The sequence below is a fragment of the Haliotis rubra genome, unplaced genomic scaffold (genome assembly GCF_003918875.1).
Source record: "Haliotis rubra isolate DU_JTF1 unplaced genomic scaffold, ASM391887v1 Scf1613, whole genome shotgun sequence".
Lineage (NCBI taxonomy): Eukaryota > Metazoa > Mollusca > Gastropoda > Lepetellida > Haliotidae > Haliotis > Haliotis rubra.
The window spans coordinates 93314-115342 of NW_025765574.1; the positions used below are offsets into that span (position 1 = coordinate 93314).

Here is a 22029-nt window from a genome sequence, read left to right on the forward strand (position 1 = left end):
TACCTAATGGTGATCCAGGAACGTCATCAGTCTTGAAGCTGCAGTTATAATCCCTAATGGTGATCAAGGAATGTCATCAGCCTTGAAGCTCCAGTTGTGATACCTAATGGTGATCCAGGATCGTCATCAGCCTTGAAGCTCCAGTTATCATACCTAATGGTGATCCAGGAACGTCATCAGTCTTGAAGCTCCAGTTATAATACCTAATGGTGATCAAGGAATGTCATCAGCCTTGAAGCTCCAGTTATAATACCTAATGGTGATCCAGGAACGTCATCAGTCTTGAAGCTCCAGTTATAATCCCTAATGGTGATCAAGGAATGTCATCAGCCTTGAAGCTCCAGTTGTGATACCTAAAGGTGATCCAGGATCGTCCTCAGTCTTGAAGCTCCAGTTATAATACCTAATGGTGATCCAGGAACGTCATCAGCTGAGTTAGATGCTGCCTGAAGAAATCCTAAAATTATCCAAAACAGCAAATACTTCTTGATTCCGAAACCCCCTTCCTTCCAAAGCATATTCAGTTAATATCTTTTAATAAGTGTGCTATGTTTCCAAGAACGCAGCACATATTTCAAGTGATAACCACGTCCACACATATCTCTACTAAGTACAATAACAGCAATGTTTTGAGACCATTTGCTCCCGTGAGAATACGCTGGCCGGTGTGACGTCAGCACCACGGAACAGGTGTTAGGTATTTTTGGCAATGGGCAGTATCATACATGTATGAGGACACATCAAGTTTCACCTTGTATTGTCAGTAGCATATGCTTTAACTAAGTTCATTTGTGATATTTCATATATGCGTTTTTCATAGCCCTTTGAATTGGATTCATTACATGACGTCATCAAAACCGACAGTATTGTAGTTTAAAATTGGGTCAGAGGTCACGAATTGATTGTTGATGAATATTAGCATACCAGACATTGTTAGTGATAATTATAAGCAAAACCCCTCTTCCATAACCGGTTGTGGGACTCCCAACATGATAAAATCTAAAAGCACTCTGTTCAGATGTCCAATATCAGAAATGTCCTGCCTATTTATTGCCTTGTGTTTCTTGTTTCTATTCATCTATCATGTTTATCATTTTTTGTTCTGCTTTGTGTTTTTCTGGAGGAACGTTACCTATAGCCGAGGCTGGATTCTAAAAATAAACAGAGTGAATTCTTTTTTCTTTTCTTTTTAAAAAAAATGCCCGATAAGAACGGAAAGAATTTGTGAAAGGAGTTTTTGTGATGTGAGGTCAGCATTACTGTTTCCGTGGATTGGAATTTGTGACCTACAAGATAAGAGAAGGTCACCTCTGGCGATATATAGTGATTCCTATCGTCAATGTGTTCTTAGATTCACGGCCATGAGGACAATCGTCTTGTTCCTTGTGTGGGGCAGCCTGTCCTGCTCTGTCCTCTGTGTATGTCCTCATCAGACGCCGGGACTCAGAAGATGGTCCCATGCATCCAGCTGGCCGGGGAATAAGGTGAACTGATCGTTGATAGGTTACGAACTAATATAAATTTAAGATTAGTTTCACCCGCTGGGGTACAGATATACAGGTTCAGTTTTTTCACCAAAAAATATTATTTTTTATTGAAACAGATTGGGCAGTTCGTTCCTATTGTTCCATTGATTCATGGTTGCCCTTTTGCTTGACGTCATTCCAACAATGGAATAACGGAGCTGACGTCTCCATCTTGCAACTGGGAAGCACACATTTGTCATCTGGTGGCGATCATCATCATCATCATCATCATCATCATCATCATCATCATCATCATCATCAGTGTCATGGCTGATTTTATAAGTCCATTTATAAGCTGAATATGGCTGTTCGAGGCCCTCATCTGCGACACTCCACAAGCTCCTCCTCGCTCCTCTCCTAATCTTGTCATTCTGGTGTGAGCGTTTAACAGGCACACCACTAACAATCGCAGTCGACCATGTATTCAAATGTAGCTGCATAACATGCACGCGGGATTCAACAGTCAATATTTGTGACTTGGCAGTCACAGCCAAGACCCTTTTAGCATGGAATAACCTCAAACAAGCCCACGGGTTATTACCATGTCCCTGTCAGTAATCAAAAACATCATCTTAAAAACGATAGGTTCTGTGCGACAATTCTCCACCAGCCATCATGTAAACATCGTACGAAGATTGTTCTACGAGAGAATTATATAATTAGCGAACTATTGTATGGAATCATTATAACAGGCTGAAATCTACGTAGGAATATACACACATGCATATGATCTAACTATCTGACAAGACTCTTGTCAAGAAGAATAAATGTACTGCTATCATTCATTTCACAAACTTAACTGTTGTTGTATTAAGGAGTACAGTTCCTTCACCTTATACTCATCCTGGAGTTGATGCTGTCTCCGCTTCTTCTTTAGTGATGTAATATGAAAATATGAATTCAGTGTGTATTTCTATGTGTTTCTGTTATTCCTTTCTTAATGAATAAGCGTCGTTTAACTTTGTTCATAGCTCAGACACATCCCAAAATAATACATTTGAAATGCGCCCTGTTAACGAGGGAGTGATGGATATACGTATATGAAGCACCTTATAATCACCGAGGCTTTGGACACATTCAATCTCTTCTATTCATGTCGTGAGGCTGACTTGTGAACCTGGCGTATACCTCTCATTCCGTCTCTGGACCATCCTCTATACCTACTGAGTTGCATATAGATCCCCCTACACTAATCCCTGGGTCCATTCCTCAAGATCTCAACTTACCTGCCTTTGATTTGTATTCATATTGTACCGACCAATCAAATTTCCAGATAAGAGGAAACAGGAAATTGGAGGTAACATGATCATTATCCTTTCCAGAGAAAAAAACGAGTTTTGAGAGCTTTCTTTTCCTTGTTAGACATTTGTTTTTCAAACATAAACCCATTTGTAAACATGGGGATGGCCTCCATGATGATAGTAATACCAGCCGAACAATATGACGAACTAGGATTCTGATTGGTCCTTTAGTCTTTTAGATTGGGTAGCACTGAAACGCCCTTTCCTAACATATTGTGTTTGGGGTTTTGGTGGTTCCTCGTTTCATGACCGTTAGTCACAGATGCAGGTTAATCACATGTCTATGGCATCCTCCCTGTCGGATATAATATCTGTATTAAATCGTAGTGAAGCCAGTTCTGTTTTTCTGCTGTTTACGTTATGCCATATATTACACAACCGTTTATTCACAGCCCGTATCAATATGTTACCATTAGCCATAGCTAGGAAACTTATTATGAACCACAATCTAACTTACTGTTGGGATTTATTAAGATTTAAATAAAGATGACATAGCAAATCTAAAAGGACGAGATCGTAAGTTATTCAGATAAGCAACATGGCAACAATTGAGTATCAATGACCGAACACTATGTCACTATCCGGTGTAAACTCCGCCAACTGCAATAACATACATGTCCCTCCCACCTCAATGGCTGTATCTGACGAATGTGATTGTTGGGTGTTCCATTCTTCCCATGCTTGTCTCAATACATCACGTATTTCTATAGGAAGTTCTTTCCGGAGTATTCTGCGACTTAATTATCCTAAACATTCGCCAAAGTCATGCAACGTATCTGGGGATTTCAACGGACGTCTTAGGGTGGTTTATAGGCGATTTCGGATCGTTCTGTTCAACAAACGACGACGTTGAAGCCACTTTACATGAACCGATGAAGCCTTGTGATTCTGTCTTGTGATTCTCACTTGAGGTCGACATGAATCCTGACGACCTTTCATTGGTGTGCTAATGTTTCTGGGAAATCGAGTGAAGGTGGATGGATGACAACAAACATTACATGCAATACCCCTTTAGGTCATGCCAGCATTCCGCATACCAGTAACGTGCCATCTTTGAGCAGTTGCCAGCGGCTTATCAACAACGAAATCAATTGATTTTTAAAGTTACCAAGTTTACTAAACTTGATGTTTGCTAAATGACGGGTACATGTTTTGCATGTACCTCAACAGATACACCTTTTTTACAATGTGGTGAATTTGACATGTTATTTTCAGCAAAATGCTTGTAAAATGAGATTTATACATTTACATTTGAATGTATACACGGCGACATACCAGTCGATAAATTCCTTTTCACATTCACAGAAACCTGGTGCACAATCTCGAGTTTTCATCAATGATGCCATCCTGCTGGACGAATCCCCACCGGAACTACACAGCGTCACCATAGAAACAAACGGGCGTCTAGTGTGGAGCCCGGATGGAGATTACAGCCTGACCACCCAGTACATTTTGATCAAGGGGCGTTTTGACATCGGCAGTGATGACTGCAAGTTTCACAGGAAAGCCAACATCACTCTTACAGGTATCCAGACTACACTGATATGATTAAAACGTTATGCCGACTTCCAGTTTTGATTTCGTTGAAATATAGAACTTACTAAAAGTTACAAAAACCCTGTGCACTCACTCACTCACCCACCGACCCAGTCACTCACTCACTTTAGTGTGTAGCCTAAGGCTAAACACTCTATTCAAACTTCTATGGCGGCGGTGTGTAGATAATCTGTCAGTGATTGACTTTTATGCGCATCTATCTACACAGTTAGGACTCGACTTACATCAATAAAATCACCAATAGTATCAAGGACTAGAGAACATGTCGAACAACCACAAGAACTTCGATCACTGACTGAACGTGCGTCTTTCAAAAGCCAGTTAAAGACTCATCTTTTTACCAAAGTTTACCTTTAGCTCCAGCGTGGACTCAGAGCGCCTTGTATGTATGTATGTATGTATGTATGTATGTATGTATGTATGTATGTATGTATGTATGTATGTATGTATGTATGTATGTATGTATGTATGTATGTATGTATGTATGTATGTATGTATGTATGTATGTATGTATGTATGTATGTATGTATGTATGTTAAATGGTTGCCATGATGCCATCACGTTCACATCGTGTCGTTATGTGACATCACCTACATGGTTACACAATCACAGAGTTACACGTTTCACACACAACAGGCATCCGTGGCAAGTACAGATACGTCATGGGACCTCACCTGTTCGGGGAGAAGTTCATCGGGGTGGCTCCGGGTGGCACCTTGGAACTTCATGGCAGAGAGAAGCTGTCCTGGACTAAACTGACCAGAACTCTGCCCAAACTGACCAGCGCCAATGGACTGCACTACGAACACAAGGTAAGTATTCCAGTTAACTGTTAAAGGGAAACGACACCCTAGCTATCTAGCCAGGGCCATTGTCATTATCCCGCGTTATGACCAGATGCCAGTTAGTGTGAGCGACCCACCAAACTGGGACCAAATAGGAAGGGCCGTGATGACACCGACGGGGTATCCCCTTGAATTCCTTTCACGTTTGACTTGACAGTGCTCAGTGGTGCCTTTCAAGATCCAAATTGGTAACCTTGTTTCCCCCACCTTGTGCCTTATGGTGTCTGCAGGGAAGGAGTACTGTGCAGCGTTCGCATCACTGTGACGTCATCGGTCTCCAGGACGTCACAAATGTTTAATTGTACCCTTTACCCTCAGCTTGAAAATGACTTTTGTGATGATATATAATTTCACCCTTGAAGCTGATTACTTGATACACGTTTATCTCGATCATAAATCGGAATCGTCTACACGTGCTTTTTCACCATGGAATAGGACTTCTCCTCAATAAAGCTTGCCTCGATCTTGAATCTCACTCGTCGATATATGCTTATCTCACCTTTGGGATTCTCTCGGCGATAACGTACTATCTCGCCACAGAATCTCACTCGCTAAATGTTTGAACGTCTTACTTCTCGACAGACAAGCAACCACAGTTCTGATGGGAGTTGGAAGAAGGGCATCCACGCTTACGTCATGGATGGAAGAAATGGTCACGTGATCGACTTTGCAAGCTTCATTCTGGGAGAGTACAACAGTTACTATTCCCCGAGAGATCCAACGTCTCTGGCACAGTTCATTAATAGTAAGAGTAACATAGTACAAACATCACACAAAAGCTGCTTCTGAATGGTAAATAATTGCCTGTTAACAGGTACCATATATCCATTATGGAAAGTGATTAGCATCGCCTATTGCTTATAGTTACATTCAAATATTTACCGGATTTTCTTTCCTCCAACGTTTCCAGGTGCAAAGGATGGGGACATTGTCCAACTGAGTGTCAAGACGAACCTGTTCGAGCCACGGGTCAATCTGACACCTGTATACGAGGCTGTGGAGACACTTACTGATGGACACGTGACCGGAAATGGGCTAATTAGATCTGTCCGGAAAGGCGACGCATACGCTCTCATCATTCAAAAAGGTAATGTCATCACACTACGGATTAAAGGTATTACATTTACTGTCATGAAGGTTTTCTAAAAGAGTCTTTTTTCATTTTTTTTCATACAGATCGTTACTTTTGATGACATATAGATTACACATTTAAACGGGAGATGTTTTCGTTTCATCACAAGAGTTATATGAATTCTCCTGTGTGCATGCTTTAGCTTATAATTCTTAGCTTCTTGAGTTAGATATACTACATTTTAGATTCATGTCATTTATCATTGTTCTCATTTATTCTGTATTTAGGAATGAAATACTGTATTTATCTTAAATATATAAATATCCATATAACACGTTATACTGAGAATATTTCTTACTTTACCGATATTTTACAAAAAAATACACTACGGAGTCAGCATGCAATAATTAGTTGTATGTTTATATTTTCTTATATAATAATTGGATTAAAAAAATAACACTCAAAAAGTCACAACGTGCCATAATACACAAGTCCAGGGGGTATCTTTATCTTTGAAAATCATATTTTTCTTTTATAGGCTCAAATTTCCTTTTCAAATAAGTTTAGGATCATAAAAATGTATTCGAAAACAAGAATATACACATTCATTTTGTTATGCCATGTAATTTGGAAGATCAGGCAATATTTCTCCAAAGAAAAAATCATTGCTTTTTTCAAGTTAATAATCAGGTCTGCTACAATCTAACTACTTCCAACATGCACGTACGCGTAATTAATTCCGAGTTTGAAAATTAGGGAAGCCGGAAACGTTAGACCAGAAGATTGGTGTCAACTACAAACTGCGATCTCAGACTGCCAAGGTCAGTCTGACTCTGTGGGACAGACGTTTGAAGTTCTCTGTCAGCAGCTACATAGACAACAAACACTCCTACTTGAACTCCGTCGACTTTAGGGTCGTGTCAACTCAGGCTGCATACCCCATCCTGAATGTCATAGACGATGTGTCGACATGGCAACCAGGTAAGCAAAATTGTTTCAGATACACCCTCATTTAACAGGTCTATGAATACGAGTACGATGACGCGAAATAATGTGCTGTGCAGAGTTATGTCCCTTGGTAACGTAACCGAATCCCCATATTGTGGTTGTCATGTTAAACCCACACTGATTATAACTCTTCATTTGTAAGCATCATGTCAAACCCATACCGATATGGATACCTTACTCTGACGAAATATACTTTAGTCCCATTGTCCCTTTAACGCCAATCAGTAGACAGGGTAACGACAAGTACCATGTTTTTGTTTTGGTATGACGCCTCGGGTCGATCCAAAGACTTTCCGCCCTCCGACAGACGCTCTATCCAATTGGCCATTGTGATTAGGTCATGTGATTTGAGTATGTCGCAGTGAATGTTTTCGTAAAGCAGTATATAATTTTGACCACGCACAGGTGACAAAGTCATAGTAACATCTACGGACTACCAATGGACCCAGACAGAGGAGGGAACTGTCATCAAGTGTGCCAAGTGTCACCATAATCAAGTCCAGATAGACTGTAAGTCCCTCAAGCACATGAGAACCAAGGTCTGATAGGCCATTTTCGCCTTTAAGAAAGCATACAAGTCATCATCGGGCCAAACTCTTCTCTTTGGTACTTTCGTTAGCCCGTTATTGTCAAAACGTTTTCAGGAATCATTGATTTCACAAGTCAAATTAATAACTGTCAGTTTAATTATTAGAGACATTGCCTTTGTTACAAAGTGCTCACATAGTCCTGTCAGCAGCATACCAGTGTGTGTAAGCTTGAGAGACCTATACCACTCCGGGCTTTCCTCTCACCTCAGGCTGACACACCTTGATAAGGGAAATACTGTTAAAAGCGGAAAGATACGCATTCTTACTGTGACTTACCTTATTATGATCATGTTTCGTCACACATAACTGTTTGAATGAATGACTAATGAAAAACCGGGTGTATGTGTTACACACATTAAAGACGAGATGTGAAGGCGGCATGGCCTTAATGTTCTAGTACATTCGGTCTGTGGATATACCAGAACGGTCAGCTGGTGACATCCAGTACACCGCTTATGTTACAAATGTCATACCTTTATATCATGGGTGCCTATCTAATCCTTAAACTTCCATTGATAATATATACTATTGTGGTTCGACGCGTTTTTTATGTCTTAAATCACAGAAGATTAACATGGTTGGGGTTTTTTCAAATACCCAAGAATGATAGGATATTTAGAGGTACGTGTATGAAATGTTGAATTCACATAAATTTTGTCCCCAGATTCACCGGACTAGTCTAGTATCCATCTTTCTGTGAAAGGCTCGAAGCGTTTCTGTATTTTTCACAGCACCTTTACCCTGAACATCCACCTTGTTGTCTGTTTCAGTGGAGCCGCGCTTCACACATTGGGGGGAGATGTTGGACGGGGTGGACCAGAGAGCCGAGGTGGCGCTGCTCACTCGCAACATCCGGGTTGAAGGTCGCATGGAGAACACGTGCCCACCTAGCAACCGCAACTGTAATATATATAACTATGACACGTATGGTGGCCATGTCAAGGTAACTCAGGACAAACGTTGTTACAAGTTATGATGGAGTGAGTGAGTTTAGTGGGGTAGTCTAGTGGTTAAAGCGTTGGCTCGTCACGCCGAAGACCCGGGTTCGAATCCCCACATGGGTACAATGAGTGAAGCCCATGTCTGCTGTCCCCCGCCGTGATATTGCTGGAATATTGTTAAAATCGGCGTAAAACCAAACCAAAGCATAGACGTAGTAGTAGTAGTAGCAGCAGCAGCAGTAGTAGTAGTAGTGAGTGAGTTTAGTTTTACGCCGCACACAGCAATATTCCAGCAATATGGCGGCGGTCTGTAAATAATCGAGTCTGGACCAGGCAATCCAGTGACCAACAGCATGAGCATCGATCTACTCAATTGGGATACGATGGCATGTGTCAACCAAGTCAGCGAGCCTGACCACCCGATCCCGTTAGTCGCCTCTTACGACAAGCATAGGTTACTGATGATCAATTCTAACCCGGACCTTCACGGGTAGTTACACGTTTTCGGAATAGGTTTCGATGTCACTGTAGCCATAAAGTGCAAATCCACCGCACCCGAGCACACCCACCAGCTGGGAGTTCTAATCCAAAGCCTGCGAGGTCACAGTTATCAGCCAATCTTCTAATGATATCAAACATCCCGCTGTTATTCCAGATACCTTGATCCAATTTCTGGACCTCTCCGCTTCGCAATTTGTTCTCTTTGCAAAACCGAAATCCTTCTTGATTAAACGTAATGCAGTCATCACTGCTAGCTTCTCTCCTGTGTGTAGATAATCTGGATGCTACTGTCATCATCACAAGGCTGTGTATATGAATATATCAAAATGTATTAATTGTACCGTTGTCCTTATGTTGCAGATACTGCGGTAAAAACAGATACTGCGGTAAAAACACAATCTGTCAAAATCTGAAGTTATCAGGATGTAAAGATTTCCACACGAAAGAAACTAATTTTATAAAAAAACCTTGTGTTGTAGTTTGTGAAGGGTTTCAAGGACGTCCACATACAAGGGGTTGAGCTGACTCACATGGGACAACAGTCCGAAAAAGGTAACAGTCATTATAGTTTTTACACAGAATATGGACCGCCTCCGTGGTGTAGTGGTTAGAGCGTCCGCCCGGAGAGCGGAAGGGCGCTGGTTCGATCTCGACCGCGTCATACCAAAAGACGTTAAAATATGGTACTTGTTGGTCCCTGCCTGGCGCTCGGCATTATTGGGTACAACAAGGACTGGTCGGCTCGGAGTCAGTATAATGTGTCTGAGTGGGGTATTCATGCTTCACTGCGGCATGGTATCTCAGTGGGCTAGCACTATAAAAAAAAACAGCTTAAGTCTGGGCTAGTACAAGCAGCCGCACATACACGTACACACGCATGCACGTCGTCATATGAGCGAAATATTCTCGAGCACGACGTAAAACCCAATTTCACCTCACCCACACAGAATATATGTCGCACTCTCAAAACCAGACACTCAGATTCTATGGAAATTCATTTCCTGGCAATTCACGAAAGACACATCTCTAGATATGAGTCTGTGATGATTTCATTACTATCTATGGTAAACGTTAAATTAACGTTTCAACTTTGTTTCTCAGGTTTCTATCCAATCCACTTTCATATGACTCACGATGTCGACAGCGTCGGTAACTATAGCAACCCGGCCTGGGTGCGGCATTGCTCTGTACACCACACCTACAGTCGCTGTGTCACCGTCCACGGCACTCATGGTGCTACAGTAAGTGCTTCAGCCTACAACCTCATTAGCAGTAGTCGTAGTCGTATCAGTAGTAAAAGGGGTAGATGGGTTGTAGTTGTTATGCTTGGTCCTTGGTCGAAAAGATGACGTGAATGTCCATTAAACTTAAAAGTTTAATCTTCAAGATTAAGTTACATTCGCCATGTCTTGGCGCACTGTTTACCAAGGGAAACAACTCTCAGTTGGCTAAAAAGTATTACCGTGAACTAAACGAAACGAAATTAAATCACGTAGTGTGACAGTAGTTGTTGTATTTTTGTTAACTCCGCACTCGGCAATATGATGGTGGTCTGTAAATATGCAAGTCTGGACCTGACAATATACGCAAGTTAGTTTCGATGCAATTTAATCCAAGCAGCTAATCCCGTTAGTCGCCTGATATGTGTTATTCATATTTACTTCCGGTTTCTGTAATAGCACACACTTAAGATGCACAGAGAAATATCTGTTTGACGTGTATCTTCTGAAAGGTACAAGACAATGTTGGATACGACCACCTTGGTCACTGCTACTTCCTGGAAGACGGCGGAGAGAAGAGGAACGTCTTCGACGGTAACCTTGGAGTAGGAACCAGAAAGGGCAGTATTCTACCCTCGGATGGGTACGTCACTGTCAAGATATAAACATACATCTATATTATTTACTGGTTAACATGGCATATTATAACGCTTATCTATTGGACTAGAGGCCAACATGTGCTAATACGTTCCTTCATTGCATGTATAGCGAGGGTATACGCCCGCTGGTAAAAAGTGAGTACGCTGTCAAGCTGCTTTGATGGCAATATCACACCAAGGGACATGCTACGGCTACACACAGTGTACACACATGAAAGCCAGACTGGGCTACACTGCCACACAAGTTCACACAAAAACAAGAAAGGAAACTAATTGTATATCAATGTTGCAATTGAATGAAGTAGCATAAGGATTGGTTTTAAATGATAAGTACTACTCAAAAAAAACATAAAACATTTTTTCATGTGACTGTGGTTAATCTGTCGTGTTCTTCAGCATCCTTTCAGTGGCGTATAAACTGACGTTGAAAAGAAAGTACACACGTGATTCTTTGGTAAAATGTTTTCTTGAAAACAGCATTAATATTTAAAAAGTGTTTTGATTCTGCCTTGTCACAAACATTGTACACGTGTTTCCGAAACCCCACGGATATTGTACCCAATTACAACATTGCTAGCAAAATATTTATGGTTTTATTGGGAATAGTCCCAAAACACGAGGTGTGTTCTTTCTTATGCACGTCAGTATATTATTATACGTCCCTCCACAGCAAGCCTGCCACGTTCTGGATGACGTCACCGTCAGTGTACCTTAGAAACAACGTCGCCGCCGGTGGCGAGGTACGCAGCTTTCTGTATCTGTTGTCATCACCTCGTAATTACACGTGCAGACACACATCTCACGGTGTGGGCGTGTGCGTATGTGTTTGTGAAACCGCATCATTTATGTATGTCGTTTCTCACGGCATCCCTTATCAATAACCTATTCATGTCACATAGAATATGACCAGACTTTTAACGTTGTAAATTTTGAGTTTTTATTTGTGTTTTAGTACGACGTGTGTTTATTGTTTTAGGGTGTAGGTATATGGTACGTGTATCCCGATGAGCCAATGGGTCCTTCCTTCGGTCTGGGATTCTTTCAGAAGAATGAAGCGAAACACACCGCCCTGCTGGAGTTCAACAACAACGTTGCCCACTCCAACTTCCAGGTAGGTCGCTAGAGATGCGAACATGATTAATCACAAGCACAAAAGGACATGAGGACTTGATATCCGTATCAACATCCAGTACTGTAAATCTAGATGGAAGCTCGTGAGTTATTTCACGGCTCCTGTCTGCTGGACGAGAGCCCGAAGTGCTTCCCATGTTAGAGATTTACCAATAAGGTGACACCCACTAGCATGGGTATTGTCCTGGCAAACGCAGAAACAATACCGAGGGGTCCAGGGTTCGAACCTGCAATCATAGGGTTCTGGTGTGCCCAAGGCAGACAAGTCTGCTCGGTGAAAATGCGTCGTCCTAGACGACTGGGCCACGTTGCCCCCAACATGGAGCTGTGGCTGCTGCTGATGGTGTTGTTTCTCTGCTCCCAGGGGATGTTCATGGATGGCATCGTCGAGCCGGACGAGTCAGTCGGGGACAACAATCACTATGACGCAAGAGAGGACCCTCTAAATACAACCTCTCCTTTCAAAGAGGTTGTTCTCTACAGACTGACGGGTAAGTTAATTGTTCTACCTCAAACAGTAAACATAGATGCTTCTTTTTATTAAACTAAAATTACTTGACAAATAGGCGGAACGCGTGCCACAAGGTTTTCCTTCAAACAAACATATACGGGGCGTCAAGCAGGATATTATCACAGAGTAATCAGCTGATTGGTGTTGTATAAAGTCTTCCACTTTCTTACTATGTACTAAACCTTTGAACTAGTATTGACGTCATGCAGAGTATTAAATGACACCTTATACAGATAATGGCGTTTAACGGCTCTATACGTAAAAGGCAACTACTTGGGATGAAAGCATCTCCGGTGATCTACAAAATCGTGATTGCAATATATCAATATATCAGTTGACAATCGATCTTACTGACACGTATTACTTAAAACTTTTCTTGATTCCTAACGTTTTTTACTAAGTACTACTATTACTACTACTTCTACCACTACTACTACTACAACCACTACTACTACTACTACTACTACCACCACCACTACCACTACTACTACCACTACTACTACCACTACTACTACTACCACTACTACTACCACTACTACTACTACTACCACTACTACTACTACCACTACTACTACTACCACTTCTACTACCCCTACTACTACTACCACTACTACTACTACTACCACTACTACTACTACTAACAACAACAACAACAATAAAAAATAATAAATTTAGTAATACCGACAAAGCCCTTTTAATACTGATGAGACATTCCTGTTAAAAGGAGAGTGTCGTAAATATCCTGACCATGGTTTGAGTATCCTGATTAATGACGTCTCCAATGGAACGTCGTTCTGTATTTCTTCACGATCACCTGATATCATCGCAAGTTGATAGCGATCCATATGTAAACACGTACATACATATTGTCGGAATTGTATTTTGACTAAGCTTTCAGCAGAGATTTTGTATGATAACCAGGTTTTGTCGCTGCTGTTATTATGTTGGATTATGATGGATCTCTATACATGTTTCAACAGCTTACAAGAACCAGTATCAGAACGCGTGGATCAGGGGTGGTCTGATACGGATGGATCATTCATCGTAAGTAGCACCCGGAATAAACAGTGATCACGTCATACACACACCCATCTCTTTTAGCGGCAAGTCGACAGTGAACAGTAATGTTCCAGTCAAATAACACGTCATTACAATATGCTGGTATTCATATTCAATATATACCTCATGAAATCAACATATTGTATGAGTCAACATGTCAGTTATCATGCTAAACAGGAACAACAAAGCACTTGATCATCATAGTCTCTATTGTGGCGCAGTTCTCAATGAAACTGACCGGTGAAGATCCGGGGTAGAATAGGTCTTCAGCAACTCATGCTTGCCGTACAAGGCGACTATGCTTGCCGTAAGAGGCGACTAATGGAATCGGGTGGTCAGGCTCGCTGACTTGGTTGACACATGTCATCGGTTCCCAATTGCGCAGATCGATGCTCATGCTGTTGATCACTGGATTGTCTGGTCCAGACTCGATTATTTACAGACCGCCGCCATATAGAAACTCACTCATTGAAACTGTCCCCCAGTCTTAGGCTTAAGTCTCATGAGTAATGGCTTGATGTTGTTTGTGTTTATTTTATCAACAGGTTTGCGGACAGTGGACGGAGCTTGACCATGGCTAGGTATGTTGTATTTCGTGCGCAAACACGATCATAAGCAACTTGAAGCTCTCTTCAGTCAGAATAGGGGAGACATAATGTAATTACAATGTCGTCTATGCGTATGCAGATTGAACACAAGCCTTTAAGATATAGTATTGACTAACGTTAACTACATTTGTTCATTACATATTAACAGTTATGTTTATTAGATTGGTTAATGGTCGGCATTATATGTCTATACGAACTGGAAATGTGTGGTCGGTCACCATATTAATGACAAGGCACTCCCAGCCGTTCATGCTTCTGACAAAAGTGATTGACTTACCAACGAACAATATGACGGTTTCGTGCAAATGGATTTTGGGCTTACTGGAGTCTTCTTCAATCCAGAGCAGCGGCTGATCAATCGCTGACCAACTCCATCGTAATCGGCGAATCCCGGAATCTTGGCGAACCTTCACGGATCTCCCTTGGCAACGACAAATACACCGACATGCCGCGAAGTATTCCACTTCCGTATGACCCGTAAGTTGCTGGTGTCTTTCAGTCTGGCATGGTTAGATCGGCTCCCCATTTACAACGATTCCAACAACATAATGTCAGTGACAGTCGACCCTGTACTACCAGTGAAGAGAAACATGAACAAGATGAAATGCGACCTGTTACCTTTTATGACAACCTTGGTATGTTTGGAAGCCCAGTTTTCCCAGAATTTCATACCAGTTGCACGAGATATATATCAAAATTGAAGTTATAATCAGCTAGGTGTGTTCTGCAAAACGCATACATTACATGATTAGATTTCTTAACTACTTTCTCAAACAGAAATAAAATAGTGTAAGTGAAATTCGTACGCTGTGAGTGTGTAAGTAAATGGTGTGTTTGAGTAATGATGGTAGAATGTTCACCTGACGTGACCTGCGTCGAGAGATTTCCGATTTGGGCAGTGATAAAGAGGAATCAACTCGAAGAGAAAGATCTCCTCTTCCTGAGATTGTGAACACTGTCAGTTGAGAGACAAACATCGGTTACCAAATGTTGGAACAAGCACGTACGTTTTGAAACGTTGTTGTTTAACGCCGCATGCAGCAATACGTCGGGTAAATGAGAGCGGTCTGAAACTAGTCGAGTCTGGACCAGACAATCCACTGACTGACATCATGAGTATTGATCAGTTGAGATACGATGTCTTGCTTCAATCCAATGTGCCAGATCCCGTTAGTCAGCTGCTAAGACAAGCAAGTGTAGTTGGAACTTCACTGGGCAGTTAAAGAGTGAGTTGATTAAACTGTTGTTTTGTACTGAATTTCATTGATCAAATTTTAATGTTATGATTGTATTAATGCATATGTTCGAATGTCAGAGGCGCGGCTGAGTGAGTGCGTGAGTAGGTGGACGGGGTTGTCTCTGAACAGTACATCACTTGACATGACACAAGATACACAAGTCAGCCTGTGATAAGTAACTACCTGTTCTGGTTCACAGCCACCAGCCTCTAAACGGCTTCCTCTTCTACGACGGTCCTGTATATATAAAGAACGTGTGGTTCAGTAACTTCATCAGCAATGTCAACTACACCGCGGGGGCGATAGGCTTCCTTCGAAACAACGGATACAGTTCATCTCCATCCAACATGGCTACCAATGTCAAGTTTAACTTTGTGGACGGGGTAAAGTACAACTTTTACAAACATAAAATCAAAATATAATTGAAACGACATAATGCTTGGAATCAGATGCTTTGCCAAGGCCATGAATGAGATGTATCCAAACATACCTTATACACAAATAAGAGGCGGTGAGATAGCTACATGTTTAGTGAGTTCGATCGTTACGCAGAAGCCACGTGTTCGATGCTGTTTCCAAACTAACTGTTGTACAATCCAAGGTCCAATGTCTGTATGTCTGATGCAGTGTACATTTTACACATCGAGTAGATATCGCTTATGTGTGCATTTCGGCGCTCAGTTCCAAATGAAGGTTCTCCATACTCTGTGTCCGTCAGTTGGTTCCTGGTAACTTATGGCGTGAACATTGTCAATCACGACAGGAAAACAGATGACGCCATAATGAGTACTCTAACGTTTTGACGTGACAAACCACTCTCCCACCCAGAGTTCCATACAGCCAGCATACTACGTCTGACAAAGCAGCCGGCATGTCACGATTTGTTACATTTGACACCGTCTAATAAATATGCCGCATGGTTTATTTTGGATCAGTGTACACTTTTGGATAAACATGTATCATAGAATGGTTAACTTTCATTGAGAAAATATCAACATTGTGAAAAAATAATGTCAATGTGCGTAGTTGTAGTTTGTTTACATTGTTTTTACGGCTCCATGTGCTGTCACCTCCTTAGGAGAGCTAGCGATCCGTCAATGTATTGTAAAATGACATGATGTAATACACCTTCCTGTCGCAGTTGCCGTAGCATATATATTGTATAAAATATATAAAATATACGAGCCTACCGAAAGGCTAGCATAAGGTCAATCTATTCTGATTTCGGAATAAACGCCTTTATTTGCAAACAAGAGAAAAACTTTCCAGACTTGTATACGACCATTAGCCAATCAACAGCAATCATCAATCACGTGTAATGATAATTTTCGCTCCTTGTATGTAGCCCACAACGGGTAACCGAGTGTATGACGGTAATGAGACCATCCACGGGTTTGGCAACGACGACGGCGACAAGACTGCTACCATCAGGGACACCGACGGTTCCCTAACTGGGTACCGGGGGGCAACTGTGGTGAAGCCAGGGTCGTACTACCACAACGCTAGATGCTACCGGCGGGACAACTGGAATATGCAGATATGTCCCCAGGAGTTCGGCTCTGTAAGTAATACCCCCCTTATGTGGGTACAGTATTGGTGTAGACAAACCATCATTATCTGTGTTGGCGTGTAATGCGAGGTGACATGATGATGTTAATAGTCGACTTGTAATACCTATGGTATGATATATTTGTCAGTCAGTATTAATAAAGTCATGTCAATCACTGAGGCATACGCCCGTAGGGAGAATACATGTCATCAGTAGCCTGAGCTTGTCGTGTGGCCGGAATGAATTAAGTTAAGTTGGGTTTTAAGTCACATCGGCATTATTCCAGCCATATAGTGACGATATCAAGTCTGAATTCATATACATTTTATATAAAACGTCCAAAAAAGAGTTGTTTTTACATATATTATATATATATTCATTATATTATTATTTACAAGTACAAAATGTCATAACACCAAATTTAAAAACAAGCAACCCGTCATTCACATTACATGGTTACAACTTATGGTACAGGTCAACTTCCCTCAGGTAGCTAACAATGAGATGACCCCTTACGCGGGGAAATTGATCTTTCATTCTCCCATCATAATGTGGATCCCTTGCAGTCGAAAAGTCCACACAGTCAGGCAGTATACATGTATGCTTGCTGGTGAACACTTCATCGCAAGGGACACACATAGAAGGTCCATCCCCATCCGTTTTCAGCAGATAGTCATGAGTAAACCGACTGTGTCCAATACGACATCGTCGTAAAATTACCTTATCACGTCTTGACTGACAATCCAAGTGGGTATAACTAATTATTGGCTTCAATTCATTAAGTTTATGGATCGGATGGTCAGTCTCGGTGACAATGTTGATGGCATGTCATAGTATCCGTATTGCGTAGATCGGTGCGCGTAATATTGTTCACTGGATTGTCTGGTCCAGATTCGATTATTTTCAGACCTCCACCATATAGCTGGATTATTGCTGTGTGCGGCGTTAAACACCAAACATGCAAAACAAAACCGGTGTGGGATTGAGTGGGTGGACGTCCGAAATCAGTTTTGATGCACCTGAGAAAAATCGTGGAGGAACACTTTAACAACTTTGGGTTCTTGAATATAGCGAAACGAGGGACGCTATTGAGGATAGCCTTCACATAGCTGGAATATTGCTCTGTACACTTGAGCATTTAAGAAACCATTATAACAGTGTTGTGCAACAGAAATAACACTTTAACTGCTATCTCCGTGCAGTTGTCGATACGACTCGGGAGTACTGGGGACCATGGCAAGACACACCCCTTCATGATCAGAGACGATGACCCTGCTGCTAAGATGACGGAGACGTGGGCGCACTCGGCGGCGTTCCCGGTGACGCTTGGGGGACATTACAGCTACACTCTACACTGGAGCGGCATCGTGCCCCACGAGTTTCATATTGTCGGGGAAGGGATTGATAAGTAGGCAAACGGACATTATTGACTATATTGTGCTTATAATTCTAAAATCCAAAAGGAAGAGAGACGATGAAAAATGATATTCTGATTATCTTAGTTTTAAGTTCGCCATGACTGGGCGCGTCCGCAAGTCGGGTAAATCGTTGTGCCAGGTTGGGTCCCTTAGGCGAGACTGAAACTGTAATCATAGGTTGAAATCCCAGAAGCACATAATGTTATGTTTCTAAGCTTGTCAGCTCGCTACCAAACTCGTTCGATACAAGAGTGCATTAAAAAGGGTTGAACCCCTTCATCTAGCCCCCACTCAATCATTTGCTCAACTCTATCTTAATATATTAACGGAAGAGTGGTGTGAAGCGTTCGCTCATCACGCTGAAGATCCGGGTTCGATTCCGCACATGGGTACTATTTGTGAAACCCATTTCTCGTGTCCCCCGCCGTGATATTGCTGGAATATTGCCATGTGACACATCAAAAGTTTATCATTGAGCATAATTCTGCATTATCTAGCCCTAACTGTATGTCCTTTGCATGCCAACGGACGTACTCATTGTAACAACGAAATCAATAATATGACCGCTACAATTAATTGTCGAAAACCGCAGGACTTATTACATCTTTCACATTTTATGAATATTGCATTTCCAATCAGAATGAAAAACATGATACATCCCCTTGATGTGCAACGTGACATTACTGTGTATTACGCGTGTTTATGATATGGGTCATATAGCCTTGAAAGCGTTTGTACTGGACCCCCTGAAGATCCGGATTAGAATTGGTCTACAGTAACCCATGCTTGTCGTAAGAGGCGACTAACGGGATCGGGTGGTCAGGCTTGCTGACTTGGTTGACACATGTCATCGGTTCCTAGTTGCGTAGATCGATGCTCATGCTGTTGATCACAGGATTGTCTGGTCCAGACAGATTATTTACAGACCGCTGCCATATTGTTGGAATATTGCGGCCATGGACTAAACTCACTCACACAGTTGAAAGAAATAAACTTAACTGTTTCGACAACATGGGATATTTCGAACGTTTTTATATCTGTAGTTGCCTCTACTACATTGTTTCCAGAGGTCGATGGCTTAGGTTCGGCGTGTGTCTACCAAGGGATGGCAAGTTCCACATCTGGCAGTTCAAGCCAGTGTATCGTGATAGCCAGTCGAAATGGGAGAACCAACACTGGACGGAACTGACCAGTGTAGCCGACCTCGAGAAGGACAAGTCGGGCACAGGCTACTTCTGGGATAAACATACTGGGTAAGACCCGCGTCGAGACACCACTGTCGTGTGTCATAGTGCTGACTGCGCTGTCTACAGAAATACCATACCGAAAACGGTGAAAGAATGGCGAGCTTTTACTTTCTACCAGAATGACAATGGCAGATACTTTAGGGACAACATTTTCTTTGATATACATGTATTGTGATACGATGTTTCGGTATAGATTCTTACACAGTTGCCTTCCTGAAAATCGGTAAACTTAAACAGAACCAAAAGCAATTTCATCTGATTTGGATACCGATAAATAACGGATAATAATGTCCAATTGTAAAACGTTGTGATTCAAGCAAAAACATATTAACTGGAATATATTAGCTTCGTGGACATACATGCTTGTTAAGACATACCAGAGACGAGCAGATGACCATGCTTCTTGTACGGGACCGTTCAGTGTAGGATGAGAACCGCAGTTCCTCACATTTCACAGGGGTTGAATCAGGGGGCGTGGCGCCAATGTGTCTTCACAAAGGCCCGTCCCAGACTCGAGACCCCGGCCTCCCCGTCCAACAAACTACTAGATACTGACATTGCCCTACCGTCATAAGAAACCGATAATCAACATAGGGTTGTATTGTATGTCCCACAGATTGATGTTCTTCAAGATGTTCAACAACCATGAGAGGTACAACAACGAGACGGACGCTTGTCCCGACGGCTGTCCCTACGTACGCATCCAGGTCCTCTCCGGCAACCTCCACGACGGCGACTGTTCCTCCAGAGCATATGGACCGTACAGACGGGCACCTGTTGTACGCCATCGTAATACCTAGAAATCAGTGTTCTGAAATATGTAAATTCAAGCGCTTAAATCAAGTAGCATTCTTTTTGGTATTTTATGTACAAGTAATACGAAATCAATAATAAGAACACAAATAAAATATGAACATAGGCGCATCTTTATACCAGTGACCTGAACAATAAAATTGTATGTGTGCTGTTTAACTGAATAAGATGATAATACCCTTATATGTACAGTCAGCGTCCTCTTTCACAAAGCGAGATTAGCACTACGATTGTCGTAAGTATGTGTTGCATTATGGGAGCCGTAATGTCATATCTTTGTGTAACGAGTCTCAACACTGAGCAAATGACCTGGGTCCCATACCACTACGCGACCTCAAACCTGAGGTAATCGTAAATTTCATACTTTAACGAAAACCTACCTCAGTCGTTGTGCTGATCGCTTTGGGTAACCGGCCCGTTATATGTCGTCAATGTCCTACAATTATTATTCATTTTTCACAGACTGGAGTTCACGCCCTCCACAAGAACACCCTGCAGGCCACGGCTAGTCAACCACCAAGGGTAACACTGCCTATAATATATACACAATAATGACATGGGGATTTACTATAGGGGTAGCTAGTCTGGTAGGATTCGTTTCAGGATTGTATCATAGTTTGCTGTCACTATCCATCAAAACCGTACGCAAACTTCATGTAAATGTGATGACCAGTGTTCGCTAAGCAACATCTTAGGCGATATTCTGTGCAGGCATCATAAGATTTTAAGATCGAATCTTAATTAGATTAGTTGTCAGCGTGTGTTTGAGGTCTATGACTCGAAGTGTATATAACAAGAAGTGAAAAAATTATAAACCTACAACTTTTGCACCACACTTAGTGGTCGTCGACGTCACGTGTCACACATCGTGGATGACGGTAATTTATGTACGTCCATTACTTCGTTTATGTTTCCAGGACTGGGGTGCAGGACATACACGTCCGTTCCTGACCCGGACCCCAGTCAACGGTCACTATGGTCAGTGGTCAGGCTGGTCCCACTGCTCCAACACTTGCGGGGGTAAGTCATATATATATAATATAACATTCTTTGCCTCACTACTAATGCCTTATGTATATGATTACTATAATATCACGGTACAAATAATTCTTACGGAAGACAGTTAGTCCACTAAAGGATAATGGGTTATTTTGTTTTAAAATGTTTCCTTAAGGAACTTGACGATGCGATAAGCCAATGGTAAGGGTGGTCGCTCTTAATGCCTCGGTTCGATC

At 41.9% G+C, this 22029-nt stretch overlaps 2 protein-coding genes across 2 annotated transcripts in view; one reads left to right on the top strand and one right to left on the bottom strand.

Annotated features, from left to right (window-relative positions):
- The window catches only part of LOC124271587 (barH-like 1 homeobox protein), a 36024-nt gene extending 30869 nt beyond the window's left edge, over positions 1–5155 (bottom strand). The window contains exon 1 of the mRNA XM_046706739.1: positions 5059–5155. The gene's annotated coding sequence lies outside the window, so the exon portion shown is untranslated. The remainder of the gene's footprint in view (positions 1–5058) is intronic.
- LOC124271588 (cell surface hyaluronidase-like) lies at positions 2924–20781 on the top strand. The gene is made up of 22 exons (XM_046706740.1): positions 2924–2947; positions 4133–4352; positions 5021–5196; positions 5812–5974; positions 6140–6316; positions 7058–7282; positions 7715–7819; positions 8670–8842; positions 9821–9893; positions 10443–10582; positions 11074–11204; positions 11891–11960; positions 12197–12331; positions 12716–12842; positions 13843–13906; positions 14467–14502; positions 14872–15006; positions 15967–16150; positions 17113–17328; positions 18519–18724; positions 19802–19987; positions 20598–20781. The coding sequence occupies exons 1-22, from the start codon at positions 2924–2926 to the stop codon at positions 20779–20781; spliced, it is 3150 nt and encodes a 1049-aa protein (XP_046562696.1).
- The last annotated feature ends 1248 nt before the right edge of the window (positions 20782–22029 follow it).

Coding starts and splice junctions, on each gene's coding strand:
- LOC124271588 (XM_046706740.1), top strand. CDS start 2,924: ATGGGGATGGCCTCCATGATGATA. Junction 9,894..10,442: donor GGGACAACAGTCCGAAAAAG/GTAACAGTCATT, acceptor TTTGTTTCTCAG/GTTTCTATCCAATCCACTTT. Junction 17,329..18,518: donor GTCCCCAGGAGTTCGGCTCT/GTAAGTAATACC, acceptor ATCTCCGTGCAG/TTGTCGATACGACTCGGGAG.